Below are 23,300 nucleotides of genomic sequence, written 5' to 3'. Positions count from 1 at the left end.
TAACCTACATCCCCTGTATGTCTTTTTTATGTTAAGAACTCGGTCAAGACTAATTTCCACCATCATCCATTACACTAGACAACTAAGATTTTACTTCCTAAACACTTTTGGATATACAGTTACACAATCCTTTATCCGGAACCCTTGGGGAACAGAGTATTCCAGATTTCAGAATTTAGAAAGCCAGATTTAAGCCCACCTGAACTGTGCTGCTGTATCCAACCCACCCCTTTCCAGTCATGCTGCCGTCTCCCCCGCCCTCCCGCCCTTGCCCGCCCAACTCGCGCTGCAATTTTCTCACCCGCCCGACTCACGCTGCAGGTTTCTCACCCGCCTGACTCGCGCTGGCAGTCTCCCCACCCTCACCCGCCCGACTTGTGCTGCTGGTCTTCTCCCCCCCCACCCCGCCCGCCCGAGTTGCACTGCCGGTCCCTCACCGGCCCAACTCGCTGCCGGTCTCTCGCCCACCCGTCTTCCACTGCTGGTTGGTCTCTCCCCCTCACCCCCCTCCCCCCCCCCAACTTGCGCTACCGTCTCTCTCCCCACTTGCCAGATTTTGGAGCTTTCCATATTTTAGATGTCTGGATAAAGGATTGTGTACTTGTATTTTATGGATTTTGGGTTGCTGATCATGAAAGTCATGTTGAAATTTTCCTATCAAATAACTTTTTTCTAGATATATACAATTTTTTTTGATTTCCCGCCATAATTTATGTCCACATCAAGCGGACAAAACTATGAAGTGCATTGAAAATTAATTTTCTCCTTTCGCAATTGGGACCTTTTCCCTGCTGATCTTGGTGCAATCAGTGACGAACTGGTGAAAGGTTTCACCAGGACACTGCAACCATGGAAAAGTGGTCGGTATCAGGGCAACTGGAATCATCAATGTGAGCTGACTCCACAATGTGGCAGCATCGGTATGCGATTGAACATGGTAAATTCAATTAAAGTTAATTTAATATTTCTCCAGCTTCCTAAGTGATGCAGCATATCTGAAATTATCTTTCTGCTCAGTTTGAAGTTGTCTATCATAATCCCCAATTTCTTTTCAGGAAGCAAACCATTTGAGAAAATTTGTTGTCCAGTGGATCTCATTCAGCCAAGGACAGGAGAAGCACATGGAAATACCCACTAAACAGCCCACAGTAGTGACCTGACACTCTCATGCAAGCACAGCCTGATGTGACTGGACTTGAAGGGGGTCTCTTGTCTGCCTGACCTTTCGATGCTCTTGCAGAGTTGCAGCCGAAGAACACTTCTTGTTGCACACAGAGCACATCAGTCTCCTCCGAGAGTTTCCTACAGCCAGAAAAATAAACATCAATCACATTTCAAACTTAGGAAGCTCAATAAAGGGCCTCATGTACTTGATCTGACAGTTTTAAGAGGTCACTTGATAGACATTAGACATATAATTTTATCTTTCTTCAAAAGTTTGGTTACTTGCATGTGAAAATTAGCTTTAAAAAATTACTGATCACCAAAGAATGTCTTGCAAAAAAAGGGAAGACTAAGTATGTGAAATATAAAAAAACTACTTGAAATAATTTGGAGGGAAGAGACATGAAAGTCATGTTGAAATTTTCCTATCAAATAACTTTTTTTTAGATATATACAATTTTTTTTGATTTCCCGCCATAATTTATGTCCACATCAAGCGGACAAAACTATGAAGTGCATTGAAAATTAATTTTCTCCTTTCGCAATTGGGACCTTTTCCCTGCTGATCTTGGTGCAATCAGTGACGAACTGGTGAAAGGTTTCACCAGGACACTGCAACCATGCAACTAAGTTGGTGAAGATTTCAAGGGTGCAATGGTCCAAAGAAGAAAAACAGCATCCTTATGCAAAACTATGAGCATTTTAGACTATATTGAATGTTCACAGTAATATCTCATGATAATAAAAAAAATGAACTAAATACAGTGAAGCCCCGATTTAACGCGAATTCGGATATAATACGATGAGTCATTGGACTCGAATGTCAGGCTGTCGGCAGGAGCAGCGACCTCGGGCTCCCGGCAGGAGTGGCGCTGTCAGACTGACAGCAGCAGCGGGGACGGCGGGCTCCCAGCAAAAGCAGGGGCGTTGGACAGCCGGCAGGGGCAGGGGCAAGTCCAGTGAAACCCCGATTTAGCGCATCCCCACTTTTTCTCGTGATGAGACTTTAGGGAACCCAAGAATTATAATGGGGCTTCACTGTTAATTCATACCACTGTATTTTTTTTAATTGAATGCTTTTATTTTTGGGAGTTATGTGTCAGATATGACGATATACAAATAACAATTTGGACATTATTGCAATAAACGGATAAACTCAAATGAGAAACTCCTCTTTGTTGTCTTAAACACATCAACACCGTAACTTGCCTGAAAAGAAGGAGGATGGTAGCACAAAGTGACAGGACAGGGAAAGAAAAACAAAGACATTAAAATGTTCCTTCTACAATCACACTCAAATCTATCCAAGTGTCTGGAGACATTCTTACCCCTCTCTCCTCAAAATGTATCAAAATAGTATTCTCAAATGTATATTTAACACTGAAATTTATTCAAATGTGTTGGTTTCTGAACTAAAAAAAAACACCATTATATTCATGCACACCAGATTTTTGTAAATGCTCAGAGGTCAAATTATAATCAGCAATATTTATGTTACTATCTACAATCTTTGTTTTAACTCCATGGAGCAAAGCAGTAACTGTAACCAATCTATGCTAATTGAACTCATCATTACCACATCCCAACTATATCCTGAATTACAAAGATTATGATTATTCCAAACTATCATGCCGCAAACCTTAAATCCATAATATGAATCACAAGTGCATCTCATGGTATGGTCGCTCGACTTCTTCAAGGCAAATCATAATTATTTTCAGAGCTTGGTTACATTTGAAAGAACACGATTGACCAGTAGATCAAGACTCAATAAAAGCTCTAAAAGAATCAACAAATTGAAAATCCCCTTCAACTTCCAGATGCCACCAATGAACAGGATGAGATTATAATTAATACAATAACAACAAAATGTCAATACTTCAGAAGCTTGACCATTCTTTGTAGAGCTTACAGTGTAATTGGTTTATTTGGATGAGCTTGTAAAGTACATTCAAAATTATCCATTGACACAATTTAAAACCAGATGTTACATTCAATACAAAGCATAGAAACTTTTAAATAACAGGTTCAAGACCTAAAAGTAGCAACCTCATCCATCAATGGAATTGAGAACACTAGAACTGTTCAAAGCTGCAACACATATTCATGACTGAAAGTTTTCAACAAACCATGTTTATTTTTAACATAGGGTAATGCTTTTATTTTTAAATTCTTGGGGGTAGGGAGTAGATCAGAACAGGCCATCTTGAGTGTCTAGTTCAGTGAGTCAGTTTCTCCATTGTTCCTCAAACACTTGCCCTGCTAGAGCAGAGGAAGACACAAAAGGAAATGGATGAAGGAAAAAGAACATCTTTTGCCAATTCCTGAATCGTGCTCAAAATTTGATGGCTGTACTCTTAAGGATTTCATCGACTGTGAGATACTGAAAAAGCTTAGCCTTTCTTGAAGAAGGATGCTTTAGCTCCCTTACCTTTATTGAAATATACATTCAATCACATTCACCGAAATGCAATTTTAAGACAGAGAGCAGAGCTAATAGAAGTATCTCCATTTCACATTGATATGCACCTTATAATTTATTAAACCTCAGAATACATTAGTAAACTATCTCCTGTACCATGAATTACATTTGGCTTGATAATCATTTAGCAATTACATTTAGCATAAATTCTACATCAATTATTTAAAATATTTGAAAATGTGGCAACTCAAAAAGAAACGCACTAACTGGATGAACATGCTGCTTCAGTTCAGCTTGCTTTCATCAGTTTACACATGTTTACTTGGTCTACTACTGGTCATTTGCCACACATCATTACCAATATCACAAACCAACTGATCAAAAGGAATGTGACTGCCAGCAAAAGAACATTCTCAAGGTCACTTGTGATGTATGTAGTGATATAATTGGCAGTCTATTAAATATCTGATATATTTTCCAAAATCATCTTCTGTTCAATAATAATATCCATCTATTCGATCTACTTCATCATCAGTATCATTAATCATGACACCCTTGGTACACATATTCTTGATTATTACATTGAATGTTAAAGGTCAATAACCAGATGTATTTCACTTCCTGTATTTAGCTGGTTCAAGAAATTGAACCTTGTTTATGAGGTCAGGAGATTGATTTGCACATTCTTGGGTTTTTTTTAATGAAATAGTTTATGGTTCATTAATTTCACCATTGTAAATGAATATTCTAAACAATTGCATCCTTTCAAAATCTAACATTTTAAATCTTTGCCTGGGTGTTGCGTTTAGCGCGATACCTATTACAATGCCAGTGACCAAGCCTCTAAGGAATTTGTACATTCCCCCCGTGTCTGTGTGGGTTTCCCCCAGGTGCTCCGGTTTCCTCCCACCATCCAAAATGTATGGGGCTGTTGGCTAATTTGGGTATAATTGGGCAGCTGTAAGTGAAATTTTTAAAATGTAAGCATTTTAGTGGCATTGATTCAAGAATATAGCATTGCAAATATTAGAATGCATAAAGCTGTGGTTTTCAAACTGCCCCTCTAAACTTACATTCCACCTTAAGTAATCCCTATGTCATCATTCTCTGTGGTTAGCAAGGGATTGCTTAAGGTGGTATGTGGGTGGAAAGAAAAAGGTTTGAAAACCACTGTTTTAATTGTACCTAACTGACTCATTATGTGCACGGTTTCATAACTCCAACGAAAATGGACCAATGACAATTTTTCTCAAGCAATCTATTTCAGTAACAAATGGGTCCTCTTAAACTATCCTAACACTAAATCTATCCCCAACTCCCCAACTATGCGCAGGTGTTCATGTGCATGAGTATGTGTGTGTGTTCGTGAGTGTGTGTTTGTGTGTGTGCATACATGTTATACACAAACCATTACAGTCCAGGGCAAAATCCAGAAAGTTACTTCAAAGTTCACTCTTTTAAATTCAGTGTTGAAGCATAGGCCTTTGAAATTTGATACCTAGAATTAATGTTGAACAGATGGGAAGATTGGAGTTATGGCTGCACGAATTCTCCTTGCATTACCTTTGAAGAAATGTCCATCCACACTAGCTGTGGTCATAACACTCTTGGTCCTTTTGTAGGCGAGACTTGAATTAGGTGGCCTCGATGAAGCATCCATCGTTGACCCTGGCAATGGTCTCTCCAAATGGCCTTCACTGTTAGTCACAATGAAAATGAAGCACTTTGCTTCCAAAAAGTCCCTCCTGGCAAAGGTCAATCCACCGAAAAGTCCCAGTCATTCCCAGAGAACGCTTTGCTCTGAATTCTATATAAAAGTCTGGCCACAAGAGTTGCATCAAAAAAGCTGCTTCCTCTCCAATGGTTAGAATGGTTCTCCCTTGCAAAATCACAATGTCTTTGCAAATGCATCAAATGTGGAACAGACAGTGACAAACCTTCCCTCAGTTCTTCCAATGTATCAAATTGTCACTGGGCTTTGACTTGTGTTGTGATGGTGCTTGTGTAAAATGTTAAATGTTATCTGTGACCATTCAGTTCCTCCTGTTTATACTATGCTTTATAGTAATAATCTCATTTTACTAAAATGCCTCCCCCAACAAAGAAAATTTTGAGCAATAAGAGAATTTTTTTTAACTACAATCTACAGCATTAAATAATACCTTCATTATTGTTAGATGATATAAATCAGACAGATAACATTCTTTTAGAAGTGTATACAACTAATAAGTTTGTTTTGCTGCGAAACATTGCAAACCCAACATCTTTAAGGCAATCAGCAATTACATTATCTTTGCCTTTAATTATATTCTTGTAGAATTAAGCTCCAGTTTAATAATCTTCTATTCTTATTTTTATTTGTACTCAAAAATTATGGCTAATGTAAACAATTTTTAATCCCATAGCAATGCAAACATACACCTCAAAACGTGGCAGAGGTAATACAAGAGATAACAATCACTTTCCAATTGCAGAACAACTTCCCTGAGTGTTCACTGATCCTCCAAAACACACAAGCCAGTGGATTCCCAACACCATCATAGCCATCCCCCTGCAATAACACACCATCTGTATCACCACTGGCATCAACCACCAAAGCAAATGGCCTCTCAAAATCAAGTGACCTAATGCAGGCCCATGACAACATGTCCTTCAAGGTGTCAAATGCCTTCTGACAAATAGCAGTCCAAATAAACTTCTCATTCCTCTTCAAATATTAATCAAGTGAAGAGCAATATCAACAAAGTTTTCACAGAACGTCCCATCCCATCCTACCCTGCCGAAAAGTCTTCTTGAGTATTGAATGAAATCTCTCCAAGGCTCCTCGAGTTTCAGGATGATATGCAGATAATGTACTGTTTAATTCCCAATTGATAAATAATTTGTTGGAAAAGTCCTGACATAAAATTACTTCCTTGATTTTCCTTAGACAATCCCACTGATGTAAAGAATTGAACCAAAGCTTTGGTTAAGGATTTAAATTTTATGTTCATAACTAGAATAGCTTGTGGAAACCTGGAAGCTGCACACATAACAGCTCTTGTCTTAGGTAACGGACCGACACAATCCACAATAACTTTAGAAAGGGTTCTCCAAAATTAGGTATGGGTTGTAATGGTGACTGTGGCAGCCCCTGATTATATTTACGCACAACCTGACAAATGTGACACATCCTGCAAAAAGTTGCATGTCCCTCCTTGAACTTTACTAATAAAATGTTTTGTTATTTTATCTACATTCATCTTTACTCCACAATCACCACACAAAGGTGTGCTATGGGCCAAGTTTAAAATTTCATTCCTATATTCTTTAGAAACTACAACCTGATGAATAACTGCCAATTCTTCATTAGCAGGTATATCCCTTGGTCTCCAATTTCTCATAAGCACACCATCTTTAAAATAATATCTAACTGGCAACTTCTCAATTTCCTACTCAGATAAAAACCTTATTTCTCACCTCAGCAAGATCAATATCTGTTTTCTGTTCCCCTATCAATTCCTTTCATGATGAAGAAAAATCCTTACTTTCAGGTTACGCATTAATATCCCGGTCAACAAGAAAAATTTCTGACAAATCCACACAATCTAAAAACTGTTCTTCCTTATAATTTTATATTTCTTATCAATTTTCTTTGCCGTTGCTCGAGTCACAGTACAGACTGGATAGATTTCAAAATCTGTCTTTATCTCATCAATAACTGGCCTCTCTGCCAATTTCATCACAGACCTACTTGATCTTCTGCCAAGTCATGCCCCAAAATCAATGAAACTCCATCTATTGGTAAATTCTCTTGAATCTTGATAGTTACAATCCCATTAATTATTTTTGACTTCAACAATATACTATGCAAAGTTACTGGCTCCATTTTACCTCCAAAACCTCAGATTAAATTTATTTCACCCATGGCAGTCTCATCACCAAACTCCAAAACACTGTTCAACACAAGTGGCTTGGCTGCCCCAGTACCTCAAAGTATGTTCACTGGCATTTGAGGTGCCCCTTCCTTTACCAAAACCAAACACTGTGTAACAAAGTATTTAAACTCATCCCTAATGTTGTCAGCAGATTTGAAACTTTCAATCTTTCCCAGTCTCTCATTTTTTTGGATACAGGCATCTGACGCTGCCTCTTTCTTTCCTTCAGTTTATAAAAATTTACCATCATAGGACCAGGTTCGTTCATGTTCATGGTTAATTGTTGTATATGTCATATACTATTTGTTTTTTGAATGAATAAATAAAGTTTAAAAATCATAGGACCAGGTTTTCTACAATAATGACAAAGGGGACACTGAAGATTTTCCCTTTCCTGCTTCCCTTTATCTTTAATTCTCATATTATTTCCTAATTTATTTTCAAATTTACTGGGATGAACCACATTAAACTTTTGAAAGGTTTTATTGGGTATAAACGTAACCTTGTGGGTCAGAGCATACTCATCAACTAACTTAGCAGATTCTTGCCAAGTTCCTATTTCTCTTTCATCTAAGTATGATTTTAAATCATTAGGAACACATCCTTCAACTTCAACTAACATCAGTTCTCTTAATCAGTTGTAATCATTCTTTATTTCTTTTGATGTGCACCATCGGTCAAAACACACTGTTTTCTCATAAGCAAAATCCATACAAGGTTGATTCATCGATCTCCTCAAAGTCTTGAATTTTGACTAAGTTCAGGAACCAATTCATAAGCTTTAAGCATGGCTTTCTTTACTATCTCATAATGGCCAATTTGTTCTGTAGTATGGGCTGAGTAAGCCTACTGTGCTTTCCCTTTAATTAGACTGTGTAACATGAGGGTCCCCTGATCTTGTAGCCATTTTAAACTTTCAGCGATCTTTTCAAAATGCTGTTAGTATTTATCAATTTCACTTTCATCAGATGGAGGAAGTAACCTTACCTCTCCACTGGCTATAAACTTCTCAATTGGACTAGAAGGTAGAACTCTGCTTTGTCTCTGCTCTGCCTCGAATCTCCTTTCTCTCTCTTTTTCCTCTGACTCATATCACCTTTGCCTCTCTGCATCCTGTAACTCCATTTTTTTAATTCAATCCTTTCCAACACCAGCTGCTGCTTAATGGATTTACTATCAGGAAATTTCTCTAATTCTGCCTCTTCAAACTTTCCCTCTTCTACCTATTTCCTTACCATAATTTCCTTTATCTCCACCTTTCTCAGAGATAATTTTCCTTCAGCAAGTCCCAACTGTTGAGCAATATTCACCAAATCATACTTTTTTGCCTTTCCTGCAAACTCTGCAGGAAATGGTGATTCCGAAAATCGTTCAATATCCATCAATGCTTTTACAGACAAACCCAAGCCTCTGAATTAGCTTGAAAAGGATTTAACCACCCAATCAAAATGGTATTGATTACAAAACTGCATATTCTGTGCTGCCTTCTGTAGCACATACAATATAAGCTCGGAGATTTGGTTAAGCTTCAATTTAGTCTAAATGTGATAAAATCACAGATAAGCCTCCAATTTTGTTATGAACCACGTGCAACAAGCAGCAATAGACAATAAACCAGACAGTGCTTAATTTTACAACACTAATTTTATTTCTAATTCAAAGTATAATCTTAACTCTTAAATTATTCTTAATACAAAATCTATCCGTGTGTGTGTGTGTGTGTGTGTGTGTGTGTGTGTGTGTGTGTGTGTGTGTGCTGTAGGCAAGACTCGAACTGGGCGGCCTCCATGAAGCTTCTGAGACCCTGGCACCGATCTCTCCAAGTGACCTTCACTGTTAGTCACAATCAAAATGAAGCACTTTGCTTCCCAAAAGACCCTCTTGGCACAGGTCAATCCACCGAAAAGGCCCAGTCATTCAGAGAGTATGCTTTGCTCTGAATTCCACAAAAAATCTGGCCACAAGAGCTGCTTCAACAAGCTGCTTCCTCTCCAGTAGTTGGAATGGTTCTCCCTTTGCAAAATCACAAGGTCTTTGCAAATGTATCGAATCTGGAACAGACAGTGACAAACCAGTTCTTCCAATGTATCAAATTGTCGCTGGACTGTAACTTGTGTTGTGATGGTGCTTTGTGAAATACTAAATGTTAACTGTGGCCACTCAGTCCGTACTGTCTATACTATCCCTTACAGTGATAATCCCATTTTACTAAAATGAAAGCTCATAACAATAATCGGAGTACTTATGACATAGGGGATTACTTATGGTGGTATGTGAGGGGAGTTTGAAAACCACTGGCATAAAGTCACTAGGGATTCAACTGGATCAAGATCACTGACCATTCCTTAATATTCACGTCTCATATTACTCTCCAAAGAGTACGGGAACAGATTTATGAATGGACAATGAACCACAGACACTACATCACTTTCTCTTCTTCTGCACTAATTTATTTATTTTTAAAAGCATCATGTATAGTAACTTTGCACTTGTAATACAGACACAAAACATGCTCATGACAATAAATTCTGACTCTTCCTCTACAGACTGGTGTCCATCCCATAAAGAAGAGAGGTGAAATAAAGGCATCTTTCTCAAGATATAATGTTATGGGCCCAGAGGACCCCAAAACCAAGCAGCAATAGAAATTTACCATGACAAATGGTTACTTAAACAAAAGTTGCTTTTAATTATCTTTAAACATGAAAACAGGATCACACTCTAACTTATTATGGTGAACAACCACCCCCTTCTAATTCTGTATATAATGTGTGTGTAAGTTCAGAAAAGTCCAATCTCACTTCTCAACCCTCCAAGCTCACCAGTATCAGACAATTCTTATACTGTGCACAGAATTTAACTTCATGAATTTCACTGGGATCTGGTGCTTGAAAGGTAAATGGTTACCACTCAGGAAGGTTCTTGTTGGTTTTCAGAGAAAGATCTGTTGCTCGTGTGTCACCCACAACTGATTCCTTCTGATCAGCCACTTCAGAGTCTTGCCAAAGAAACTTTGCCCCATCAGGTTTTTCCAGATGATAACAGCTTTCTTTCAGGTCACCACAGAGTTCCTTTTGTTTCTCTTATTTCAAGTCAAACACCACACAGCCAGCCATCTCCTCTTGAATGGACCACGAAGGCTTTGACCAGGCTGAACTAAGAACTTAAAACCCGTCTTCAAAATGGGGTTTTTCCACAAGCTTTCCAGCTTGTCATGTTCCAGTCCCGCTGCTGCTACTGAACTGTAGAACTGAATTCTCTCTCTCTCACTCAGAAAAAACCACCTGACCCTCTTAGAACAGCCAACTGCACTCAGACTGGACCAAATCTTATGAGTCCATTCATCTCTTGCTTTCCAAAACAATAATCCATTACTCCACAGCATGTCCAATTAACACCAATGTGTGAAGTCCTTATAGGCATTCTTCAAAGTTTTTGCAAAGGCACTCGGAGCCTGGACTGTCTGGCTTGAGCAGAGCTCTGGCATTTTAATTGAGACCTGTTTTGAAGTGTTTGTATCTGTGTGTGACCTATACTAAAAAAAAAACTTGCCACAATTTATCTAAAACATATCTATATACAATATAAAATAATCTGTCACAATATGACTTGGTGTGCTCCAGCTCTTGTTACTCAGCTATTTTTTATGACCTGGAGAAGGGAGCAGAGTGTAAGGTGGGAGGGCAGGAGGATAAAGATAGATTGGGCAAATGGGCTAAAAGTTGACGTGTGGAATTTAATGTAGTCGTAGTAGTTTATTTGTTTAGCGTAGTTAACACAACACACTTTGATCCAAAATGATGAACATATGATTAGGAATAAATTGGTTAATATCTAAACAATGATGGGCAGCCAAAACACACCAGCATGGCCACCTTTCTACATAGCCTATCCAGCTTAGAACATTAATTATTTAAACTCTAACCCATTCCTCCCGATCGCAGCAATGCACAACTTCCCAGCTTCAAATAAACACCAGTCTTCAAAGAACAAGCGGTGAACACAAATAAGCCATATCACAATTCCATTTGGATGTTACTTGAAGTCCAACCGCTGCCATCTCAGGGCTGGTTTCCCAGTGTCAGTAGGACTTACCGTCTGCCAGCTTCAAACGGATGTAGGAAACTCGCTGACTTTGAAGGGACTCTCTTGTCCTATTCTTTCTCAGGGGTGTCAGGCAATGCTAGTGGTGTCTCCTTGTCTGCCCTACAGCAGCCAAAAGTTAAAGTATATTTACATTTTTAATGTATTATTATGTGACAGTAAAATGAACCTTGAATCTGGACAATGTGATGTGATACATTTATGGAGGACTCAAAGGGCATCCTATCATCAATATAGAATAAAAAAGGATATGAGTGAAATGCAGAGAGATCTGTGTGTTCTCATGCAGGAATCACAAAACTTTGGCAGGCAGGTGCAGCAAGTGGTGTTAAAGTAAAATGGTATATTCATCTTCACTGCAAGGAGTTGGAGTTTAAAAATAAGGAAGTCATGTTACATTAAAATGGGCCTTTAAGAGACTCTTAGACAGGCACATGGATAAAATAAAAATAGTTACAAGATAGGGAGAGTTTAGACTTTTTTTTGGTTGGGATATGTAGACCGGCACAACATTGAGGGATGAAGGGCCTGTACTGTGCTGATGTGTTCTATGCTCCATTTGTACAGAGGCATGATGCCATTTTGGTCCTCTTACTTAAAACCTGCTGTGGAGGCAGTCAAAAGAGATTCTTTAGGCTTTATTCTGGGATTACAGGGTTGGCCCTTCAAAAACAGCCAAAGAAATTGGATCTATATTCTTTGGAAGTTAGAATAATGAAATGGAATCTTATTGAAATATACAATATCCTAAAATGGGGGGGGGGGGGGGGGGGGCGACAAAGTAGAAGTCGAAATGTTTTCATTAATGAGCGTCTGGAACAAAGAAACAGGGACAAAATTTGGGATGGGTGGATGGCAGTTATTTCCAATATACAAAGAAATATATTCTTGGAGTGGGTGATTAGTCTTTGGAATTCTTGATTCCAGTGGATTGTGGAGGTGAACTCATTGGAGATATTTAAAGAAAAGACTGGCATTTTTTTTTTGCAAAATCTAGAAATTCTGGCTCTGGGGAACTGGCACAGTAGAAGGAGTGAAAAGTTACACAAAATATATTTATAGCGCTAATGAAAATCCTGCTGATAAATCCAAGCCCAAATTTCCTACCAGGTTAAGAGTCCCAGAAATGGAGACAATTTCCATTGATTTATGATTAAGCCTATTATCAACAGCACCTGCTTTAACCGGTATTCTAGGACAAAGGATCAGCAGAAGGCGAGAGCCAGATTAATAGCACGGACAAACAAAAATTGCTAATGGAGCATAACAAAAGGAAATTTGTGGTCAACAATTTTAGATATTGGACTTCAGGATTTCTGGTGTGCTAAATGAGTAGGGCTTTCAGCTCTTATGTAAAATATGAAGTCAAAGGCATGGTTTACTCCCCTTTGATATTAACGACTGGTGTGCAAAATTCACGTTCGTCGCTGGTCACTGGATTTTCACCAAAAGCAGAATAGCGTCAGTGCTATTAAAGGCATTCCTCAATGGGATGGGGTCAAAGTGAAGAGGATACACAAAATAAAGTACATGAGCAGGAATTCTAAATGGAGAGGGAAAACAATGCTATGCAATTATGAAAAATGGCTACCACTCCATGCCACACCTGCACCTTGGCAAGTCAGATCTGTTTACACAGAGGTTGAGGTGGGAGGGCCCGTGGGTGAAAGTTATGCCTTGTTGGCTAGAGGAAAAAGGTGACATCAAATGCATCTGCTTTGTGTTAGTAGACTTATATATTCAGAGGCACTGTATATGTCGGTGACTGAGTGTATAAGACGACCCCCAGAATTTCCATTTAAAATATAGGTTTTAAGCTATACTTACTGTCTTAAACTACCCCAAGTCTGGCACTTCCATTGAGAGTTTACTGCCACAATAGTCCTTTACCAGCCATCCCACTGGCAAGTGGCATGATGCTGTTAAGCACAGGACCACGCAATGCAGTCTCCCATACTGTAAAAGGTTAGTCAGGAAGGTTCAGATGCTAGGTATTCATGGTGAAGTAGTGAATTGGATTCAACAATGGCTGAACAGGAGAAGCCAGAGTGTAGTAATGGATGATTGCTTCTCTGACTGGAGGCCTGACTAATGGTGTGCTTCAGGGATCGGTGCTGGGACCATTGTTGTTTGTCACCTATGTCAGTGATCTGAATGATAATATGGTAAATTGGATCAGCAACTTTGCTGGAGGAGTTGTGAACAGCGGAGAAGGTTTTCAAATCTTAATGGACTAGCTGGAAAAATGGGCTGAAAAATGGCAGATGGAATTTAATGCAGACAAGTGTGAGGTGTTGCATTTTGGAAGGACACACCAAGAAAGGACATACATATATGTATATTTCTTTTTTTATTTTTAGGGCACTGTGGTAGAACAGAGGGATCTGGGAATATAGATATATAATTCCCCATACCTGAGGAAAATTGTCATGCCCTTGATATCCTCGACCACTTCTGATGCATATATGGGAAATGCTCCACCCAAGACCGTAATAAACTGCAAAAGGTGATAGTGAACACAACTCAGATCACCTCCCCCTCCTCTCAATCAATTTCATCTACACTTCCTGGTCCTTCAGAAAAGCAGCCAATATATTAATCTGCTCATCCCAGCCTGGTCACACTCTTCTCATTCCTTCTGTTGAGAAGAAGATTCACAAGTGTGAGACCATGCACCACCAGATTTAAAGACAGATTTTTTTACACTGCTATCAGACTCCTAAAGGGACATCACATAGGTTAAATAATGTTGTCTTCACTCCATTCTAATTGATCTTTCTCTGTAACCTTGCACCCTGCACTATGTTTTATTTGCTATACAGGTACTCCACGGCTTACAACCCTACTCAATTTATGTCCATCTGCATATATGACCAAAAAATAAGCATATGCGCAATATGATGCACAGCTCGCAGTTGACGTTCTCCAGGCCCACTAGAAAGATGGCAGGAGGAAAAACCTATCCCTTGCTGATGGATTGTCTCATTCCACCATTTCAACAATTTTAAAGGACAAAGAGAAAATACGTGAGGCTGTAAAAGGTTCTGCAAGTGTGAAGAGGCATCTTGATTCCTGTGCCCATGCACAAGTTTTCAGTTGGCGCATGCATGGAGGGTTCGCTTATAGGAGTTCGGCTGGCGCATGAATGGGAGTTAAGGGCACAAATTCAATATTGTTAGGGCACTTAACTGAACTGCAATACGCAAACCCACCGTGCATGTGCCAAACAAAGACTTGCACATGTGCACGGGAATGAAGATGGTCGTGCTCAGCTGATGGATTCTGAGATGCCAACAAGCAAGGTAAGCATGGACCAGAATGTGGAAAGATTCGCCAAGGTTGATCGACAAATTCAGGAATCATTAAGTTGTTATTGTCAAATCTATGATGAGAAAAAGTTTGCTTTAAGACTTCGGTACTCCAGGCGCACAGGCAAAATTCCATTCCGAAATAGGTCCGATCCTTCAGACCCAATTACAGTCGTTAGTCAGGGAGTACCTGTACTTTAGAATGAGAAGGGAGGATGGAGAGGGAGAATGGAGGAGAGAATAGAGACAGTGGGAGAAAGATGGGTTAAGAAGATCAAGGTGGTTGGAGTGAAAGTGGAGGAGAGGGAAGACAGAGACATGTAGGTTAAGAAGGGTGGGAAGATGGACAGGGAGATGGAAAAGTAGGAGAGATAAAGAGAGAAGGGAAGATTAGGAAGAGAAGAAAGGATGAAGTCTGGAAAGGAGAGAGAGAGATGGTGATAAAAGAGTGGGAGATAGAGAGAGAGGGAGAAAAAAGGGTTAGAGAGAGAGAGAGGGAGAGTAGAGAAAGAATAACAAGGAAATGTGACAACCGAGAGTGCATGTTGAGGAAACAGAGTTAGGAGAGAAGAGATAGCAGACGTGAGGAAGAGAGAGCCAGATGGCGGAAGAGAGTGTTGGATAAAGGAATAATCGAGGTGGAAACAGAGGGAATGAGAGAAAAGGTATGTACAGTTCAGAGCAGCATTCTTTTATCTGTGGTTTTGGATTAACAGTCTTATACAAAATATATTTCCATGCCGACTTGGGATCCAGGAAACCTCGCTGCACACAGATGTACTTTCATTCCAATACTGTGAATGTAACTTTATCTGCCGTTTCCTATCTTGGGCTAAGATTGCTTCAATTTTAAAGTCATTTCCTATAGCTTTGTTTTCTAAACATTCTGAACAGATCCCTCTGGAACTAACTTCAGAAGTTAATTCAATGAAGATGGCAACACAGCAATTTAAGATTGTAGCTAAGTCTACTTCCTGGTTAGAAAAAAGGAAGTTTATGCTTCCCAATGAAGCAAATATATACAACAGAAAACAGTCCAATAAAAATTTCTCCCCCCTACCCCTCAAAATTCTCATAATCTAAACAACGTTGCATCACAAACAATGTTTTTTTTTGAAAAGAGGAAGAAAATTTTTAAAATTGACATCATTTCTGCTCAAGAAAATGTTAAAAATTGACATAATTTCTGCTCAATCTTATCCCTCGCCTCGGATCTGCTTTTTAAATGATAGAAATGTAAGAAAACTTCCACTACAGGAAATATCATCAATTTTATTCTTTTGAGCATATGGTTGGTTCAGCGTGGATTTTCCTGGTAAAATTTTCACAAATTAAAGCACAGTGTATAGAGACTGAATTGAAACCGGATGGGAAGGCCTCTCTCAAATCTTTACATTAACAGAGTAAAACTTTCACCCTTTTTCAATTGGTATGGCTACTGTCGGCTCTACAGAGACAACAGGTACAGCTTCAGTTGCAAAGTGATTCCGTTATCGTTCTCACACATCTTTGCCCCAGCAACATGCTCAGACACAAAGTGTCAGTTTAATGTTGGGACTCTGTAAAGTGTCCCAGATATAAAAATGAGAACAGGGCAGGTAATGCGATCAGTACAAATGGGGAAAAAAATGATCAGAGTGGAAGGCGTTGAGAAAGGGAGGAAAAGAGAGAGATAGACAGAGATCGAGAAAGAGAGAGTCAGACTCAAATCTTTTCGAAGTGACATTCGAAGGATGACAAGGGCTTCCAGGACCTCATATCACCTGTGTTCAATATCATTCCAGAAACCTTCATCTGTGTTGCCATTCAATTATACTGTCACCTTGTTACTGTGGTGTTAAACTGTTACATCTGGATCTATTCCTGATCACTTATAGGTTCAGCTGGACTCTATGAACAAGATAGGTGGTGAGTTAGGCGCCTCCACTGGAAATTCATAGTAGCTATTCTGATTGTCCTTCCAAAAGCAATCATTCATAATTGTTCTTGAATCTATCCTCAAAAGGTAACCATGAACTTATTTCACTCAATTGGTGTTCTGTGATTTATCCTTTTATACATCTTTGGCATTGCACAGTGAATTCAAATTGTGGTCTCCTTGACTATCTGCAGACTGAAGGCGACTCCATTCCCTGCAATTCTGAATCATCTGCTGAGGGAAACCATCACAGTCACCAGCGCAAACCCAGCCCTTCTCCCCCAATGGCATCTTCATCAATATCTGCTCCCAGCATCTTCTGCTCACTGCTCATCAGTTCGCCACCCTGTGAATTGTCATCTCTCGCACCAACTAGGGCAGGGGTGGGCAATCTTTTTTTGAAAGACACTCACATTCCACCTTAAGTATTCCCTGTGCACCAGTGAAGTTTTCCCTAAATGAGTAGTAGTTTTTTGGAATAATGTTCTTTTTGGGATCCTTGAGCATCATCTGAAGCAATCAACTTAATATATAGTTATGTTATATTTACATTTTAGTTATTGGGATTAGTTTAGGTTGGGGGGGGGTTTAGTTGGGTTTGAGGGGTTCTTTTTTAGTTTTAGTAGTTTCTTTTTCATACACTTTTTTCTTTTTTATATATTATCAACATATATTTGTAAAGACTGTAACATTAATTGATATTAATTGTTGTAATGATCATATGTGTTGATTAAAATAAAATATTCAAAAAATAGTATTCCCTATGCCGTAAGTGCTCAGTGATGGTTTATAGGAAAGAAAAAATTTGAAAACCACTGCTTTAACGTACCTCATTGACTCGTTATGTGCACGGTTTCATAACTCCAAAGGAAAATGGACCAATGACAATTTTTCTCAAGCAAAATATTTCAGTAACAATTGGGTCTAGAGCAATGATTCTCAACCTTCTCTTCTCACTCACAGACCACCTTAAGCCTAATTGCATTGACTCTATCTACACCCATCAATAATGTTCTATGGTCCACACGGTTGAAATTTTGACAGGATCATTAACTGAGACATAATGAGTTGAACTGAGAGAAGAAAAGAATAATTACACTGTTAGATCCTGCTTTGTATTCAGACCGGTGCGAGGGAAAATGAAGGACAAACTTACCGGCAAATTTCTCACAAGCACCAAAAAATACTCGGGAAGTAAAAGTGCTTGTTTTCATTTACCCAAATATTAACTTTTGTGTAAATATACAGAAGGCACAGAATTCAGAAAAATAAAAACATTTTAGCTAGTGTGTTGAAATCCCAAAAAGAAGATAGTTCTGGATTTAGCTTCAAAGAAGAAGACCAGGCAGTGAAAAGATATCAGCAGATATTACCGTCACATAATTTAGTTAGATCTTGCACAGCTATAGAAAAGGACAAAGATAAATTAGAAGTTAACGGTCTCCATTATGGTCAAGCCACTTTACTAGATTAAGAAGTTACTTATCAAAAATAAACCAAAGGCTGACAATATTGACACAGCAATCCTTCCTGGCTGTAGGAGTGGTGCCAACGGTTTGGAGGGCAAACATGTGCCACTTTTGAAAATGGGAAAAGGAATATTCCAAATAATTACTGGCCTGGTCATTTAACTTCAGTCGTGGGCAATCTTTGCAACTAAGTTCTAAATTAAACAATAAACCCTCACTTAGAAAAACACATTAATCGAAGACAGTCACATGACATTAAAATTCCGTGTTTAGTTAACAATGAAAAGCTTTAGCCCTCTGGAGAATATAAATTGGACAAAAAAACATCAAATTGAATTTAATGCAGAGAAGAGGAAGGTATTGCATTTTGGGAGGTGCAATGTGGGAAGTGAACTCGCCATGTTCAGGGTAAGACATTAATTCATAAGTGTGGAGGGATAAAGGAATCTTGAAACGTGTATCAATAGAAACAAAGATAGCAAGAAATGTCAGTAAGGTAAGTAAAAAAGCATTTAAGATATTTTCCTTTTTTGTCAAGTCATTTTTTAGATTTTTTTAAAAATTTAGACATACATTAACCGGCCCTTTCGGTCCACAAGTCCGTGCCATTCGATTACACCCAAATGACCTACAACCCCACCCTGGTACACTTAGCAGGATAGGAGGAAATCACAGCCCTCGGGGGGGGGGAAACCCATGCCAAGTCAGGGAGAACCTGAAAACTCCTTACAGACAGCATGGGATTCGAACCCTGGTTCCGATCATTGGCGCTGTAACAGCATTGCGCTAACTGCTATGCTAATTGTACCTCCCATGATATAATGAAGGGATTTTATGCTAGAATTATAGATAATGCTTGTTGGACCTCGGTTTTCCCTCAACATACAGAATATCATACTGTTATTGAGCCGAAAGAGACTCAAAATCCAAAGAGTGTTTTCACATGACATTCATCTTTTATCTCCAGATTCTACAGACACAAAATCCTCCCCAGAAATTTTACTTCCTGTTTTAAGTCTCACATCATTCTGTCTCTCACCAAGTGTCCTTCTTGGTCTTGAATCATCTCACAGCATCCAGCAGCAAAAATTAAAAAAAGAAATGTCAAAGTTTAAAAAATCCCAAATGAGTGGAAAAGGATTTGAGGAAATAAGCTGCCCTCTTGTGATTTACAAATATCATCTGTAACCTCTGACTGGGTTAATGCACTGTATTTTTTTTTTCACCCATCCTGTATTTCCTTTCACCAAAGATTTATTGCAGTCGCATCCTTTAAAATATATGGAGATACTGTTTGGCTTGTAATATTGCCTCGATTTTGAAAGCAAACAGAAGCCCAGAGATTCTGAGGCATTTTGATGGTAGTGCCTTTTAAAACTCAGAACAAATAAAAATGCATATTTTTGAAAATCTTATTTGGGATATATTCCATAACTCTATATTTTACAGGAACATTATGTTACACCTTCCATCATTCAATTGAATCCCATAAGACATTTCAAATCCAAAGAGATTTCCTTTTGGATACAATTCCCTTTTACATGTTTAAAACAATTTGGGTTAAAATCTGCCAGTAATCAATATGCTCAAGCTGAATCCTTGCGGTGGAGTACGGAGGGAAGCCCCTCTGGGTTGACTCCTATTATTTGATTTAACCAATACATGATTTGCTCCTTGGGGAACTTGCTAAGGCAGAAATGACTTTCTTCCAAGTTACAGCCTGCAAAACTGATTGAGACGAGGAAGTGCGAAGGAACCAGGAACCAGTACTTTTGTATGAAATACTATCCATGGCCTGACACAGTGGGTGATGAGACCTACCACAGCATGGCTTTTGCCCCTTCCACTGAGCCTCTCTCCACAGTCATTGGGTTGGCTATTGTTTAATACTTTGAAGACAACCCCAACCACGTCCCCCTCCCTTGCACATGTAATTGGGAAAATGTTTGTGGTGGCATAGATTGAATACATTCCTGAGTGTAAATTTCATACTTTCTACATTTTACAACTTCTTGTGCAAAGTAGGTGTGAAAATCTGGTTCATACAGTTCTGTGAGCAGAAACTTATTCACTCAGGTACTGGAATGGTCAGCAGCATGACTGAATCTCTTTATCATCCTTTGTGTGACAAGGCCTGCCAATAACCCAACACGGTGCAAAATCAGTAAAGGTAACATGGAAACTGAACACAAACCTTGACAGATAGTCCTTAAATTACGTAGAATCTTAACAGTAACAAGCATTGCATCAAAGCCACTGTGGTTAATGGTGAAACTGACGAACATTCGCATTTACATTGTCTTGCACATATTTTCAAATGGGCATTACTCTGAAAAGTTCCTTGCAAACAAAAATTAAAATTCCTGAACACTAGCGATTTTAACGCAACTTCAAACACGTCATTCTAATGGGCATACTTCGGATTTAGGATTTGAAATCACAAATGAAAAAAATGGATCAGATTTAAGTCTTGATAAAATTGTACTGACCGGTTAAATCACGGCCTGGTAATGGGAGCCCCAATACCTCTGAGCGGAAAACCCTGCAAAGGGTAGTGGACACAGCCCAGCAAAACCCTCCAGACAAAATATTGGGTTTGTACCTTTATCTTTGCTATATAAAATACTCTATCTGACCTGCCAAGTTTCTCCAGCATTTTGTGTTTTAACTGTTTACATTTCTTTCTTTACTTGCATTTCTCTCTTTTGTACACGTATCTTTTCTCGAGTATAGTTCATCACGCTACTGTTAAGTAAAAATTCTGCCTGGCCCGCAGGGAAAAGGAATCATACATGAACTCTAACAATAAATTTGAACTTTAAACTTTTAATCAAATAATTATAACATAAAGATGAGAAAAATCTTGACTAATTTTTGCAATTGTTGCTGTGCTCCCCACAATTCAAAAGAAATGCATTTAAAATCTACCTCATTCTGATGAACATTCTTACCTGTGTGCACATTCTCCTTATGTTTCTTCAAGGCATCTTTGCTCTTGAACCTTTTCCCACAGCTATCAGCCTTGCAAACAAACCTGGCATCCCCTTTGCAAGCTTCTTTATGCTGTTCAAAACTGTGGTAGACAGTTGGTAAGAACCACAATGTAATACACAATGTAGCATCCCTCTATTGCATGCACGCCTGGTTAACACGTGACAAGAGCAGTCACTCTGGCTTCCATCAGAGTTCGGCAAACCAGGGTGATGAAGCAAAGCAATGTTACTGGTTTTATTTTTTTTAATTCACATGCAAGCTGCCCAGGTTGTTATGGAAAGCAGAAAACATGTTACAAAATGACAACTGTGGTTCAATACGAAACCTTGACTCCAAGCTGAAGGAAATGCTGCAGACGGAACAGTGAAGGCTTCGAGAGCTGTCATCAGGAAGGTCATTTTCAGTACACTGCAGAACGCTACAAACAAAGGGAGAAATGGAGAACTTTAATGAAATAATTTCTTTATTAAATCATTGATCTACTATGCAGGCAAAACAGCATATAATTTATTTCAGGATCTACAATCCCCAGTATATTTCGAACAGTGAGAGGAAACCAGAACCCCTGGGGAAAACTCCACGCAGACAAAGGTAGAACAGAAACTCCTTACAGACAGCGCAGAATCCAAAGCGTGGTCCCAATCACTGCTGCTGTAAAGGTGTTACCTTGAAGTATTATGTATAGTTAATAAAGTTATCATCTATCCTACACTCTAGACCAATTCATAAACCTAAAAATAGTCATTAAATAATTTGGAGCCCATGGGGGTATGGTATACAAGATGATAATTCCATAACTCTTGATCCAATGACACCTAAAACCAGTAGATTAAACCTGCAGGTTTACATTAGAAATGTAATATACATGATATACTTCATCTTTTGTCCTCTGTAAGGCAAACAATGTGTCGCCATGAGCATTGCCTGGTGCCCCTAACAAGAGAAGAGAGTGAAGCAAAAGGGAGTCCCTTGAGAGTTACTAAGCATCCGTGGATTCGCCTCCACCGCTGGAGCTGCTGTAACGAGGGACTGCAGACTTGAGCTGTGAAGCAGGACAGGTCACCAGAAATGGGACAAGTAGAACACACCCTGCTGAGAAGGAGAAGCATGGGAGGTGACCTGATAGGACAGTGAATACAGCAGTGGATCATCGAGGGGCTCAGCGACTAAGTTGTGGCTGAAGGACTCACACAGGGCTGTGGACTGCTGGAGACTGGCTCATGGGAACCAGGTATTGGATCTGGGATTCCAGAAGGTGCTGAGGGCAAGAAGGGCCTTGGGCCTATGTAGGATTTCTGATCGTATAAGAGGTTTGGATCTGGAGCTCAGGTTGCTGATATGGATTGAATTGGAGTCTGTGTGGCTGCAGAGGCTGCAGGAGCGGTGGAGGTGAATCCACGGATGCTCAGTAACTCTGAAGGGACTCCCTTTTGCTTCGCTTTCTCCTATTGTTAGGGGGACGGGGCAATGCTCATGGCGACACTTTCTTTGCCTTACGGAGGACAAAAGTTGAAGTGTATCACGTATATTACATTTCTAATGTATTATTAAGTGACTATAAAAGGAACCTTTGACCTTTGACATGTATGATGCTCGTCTCAATCACTCTCACAGCAACTACGTGAACTTTACCACATCATTATGAGGTTAAAATAATTGCTCCCATCAAAATGCAATTATATGTTTACAAAAATATTGACTTGTCGACCGGGATGATTGATTACATTCGTCAGAACCTTGACATGTTGAAGACCCATGGAATATAGAAAACATCCAAATCTTGATACAAAATCAAAACCTTTTTAAAGCTTCATTACTTGAAAATTGTTCAGAGGGAAAACTCATGGAATGTTTGCATGATTAAAACATTATTTAATGCTCTTCATTGTTATATTTCTCATCCTGATAATAGTGAGGTAGAATCTGCAAAGTTTGCAAAAAATACAAAATATCAATTTAAACCATAGTAAGAATTTTAAACATCCTCTCCCTGTGCAATATATC

At 39.1% G+C, this 23,300-nt stretch overlaps 1 protein-coding gene across 1 annotated transcript in view; it reads right to left on the bottom strand.

Moving 5' to 3' along the window:
- The window catches only part of prdm5 (PR domain containing 5), a 516,233-nt gene that overhangs the window by 367,004 nt on the left and 125,929 nt on the right, over nt 1-23,300 (bottom strand). Inside the window, exons 6-8 of the mRNA XM_069926793.1 lie at nt 21,622-21,714; nt 21,254-21,375; nt 1,223-1,302 (exon numbers count right to left, since the gene is read on the bottom strand). Coding sequence (XP_069782894.1) covers nt 1,223-1,302; nt 21,254-21,375; nt 21,622-21,714 — 295 coding nt within the window. The remainder of the gene's footprint in view (nt 1-1,222; nt 1,303-21,253; nt 21,376-21,621; nt 21,715-23,300) is intronic.

This window comes from Narcine bancroftii, chromosome 3 (genome assembly GCF_036971445.1).
Source record: "Narcine bancroftii isolate sNarBan1 chromosome 3, sNarBan1.hap1, whole genome shotgun sequence".
Taxonomy (NCBI): Eukaryota; Metazoa; Chordata; class Chondrichthyes; order Torpediniformes; family Narcinidae; genus Narcine; species Narcine bancroftii.
The sequence above is the reverse complement of the archived record's forward strand: the minus strand, read 5'-3'. Positions and strand labels throughout refer to the sequence as shown.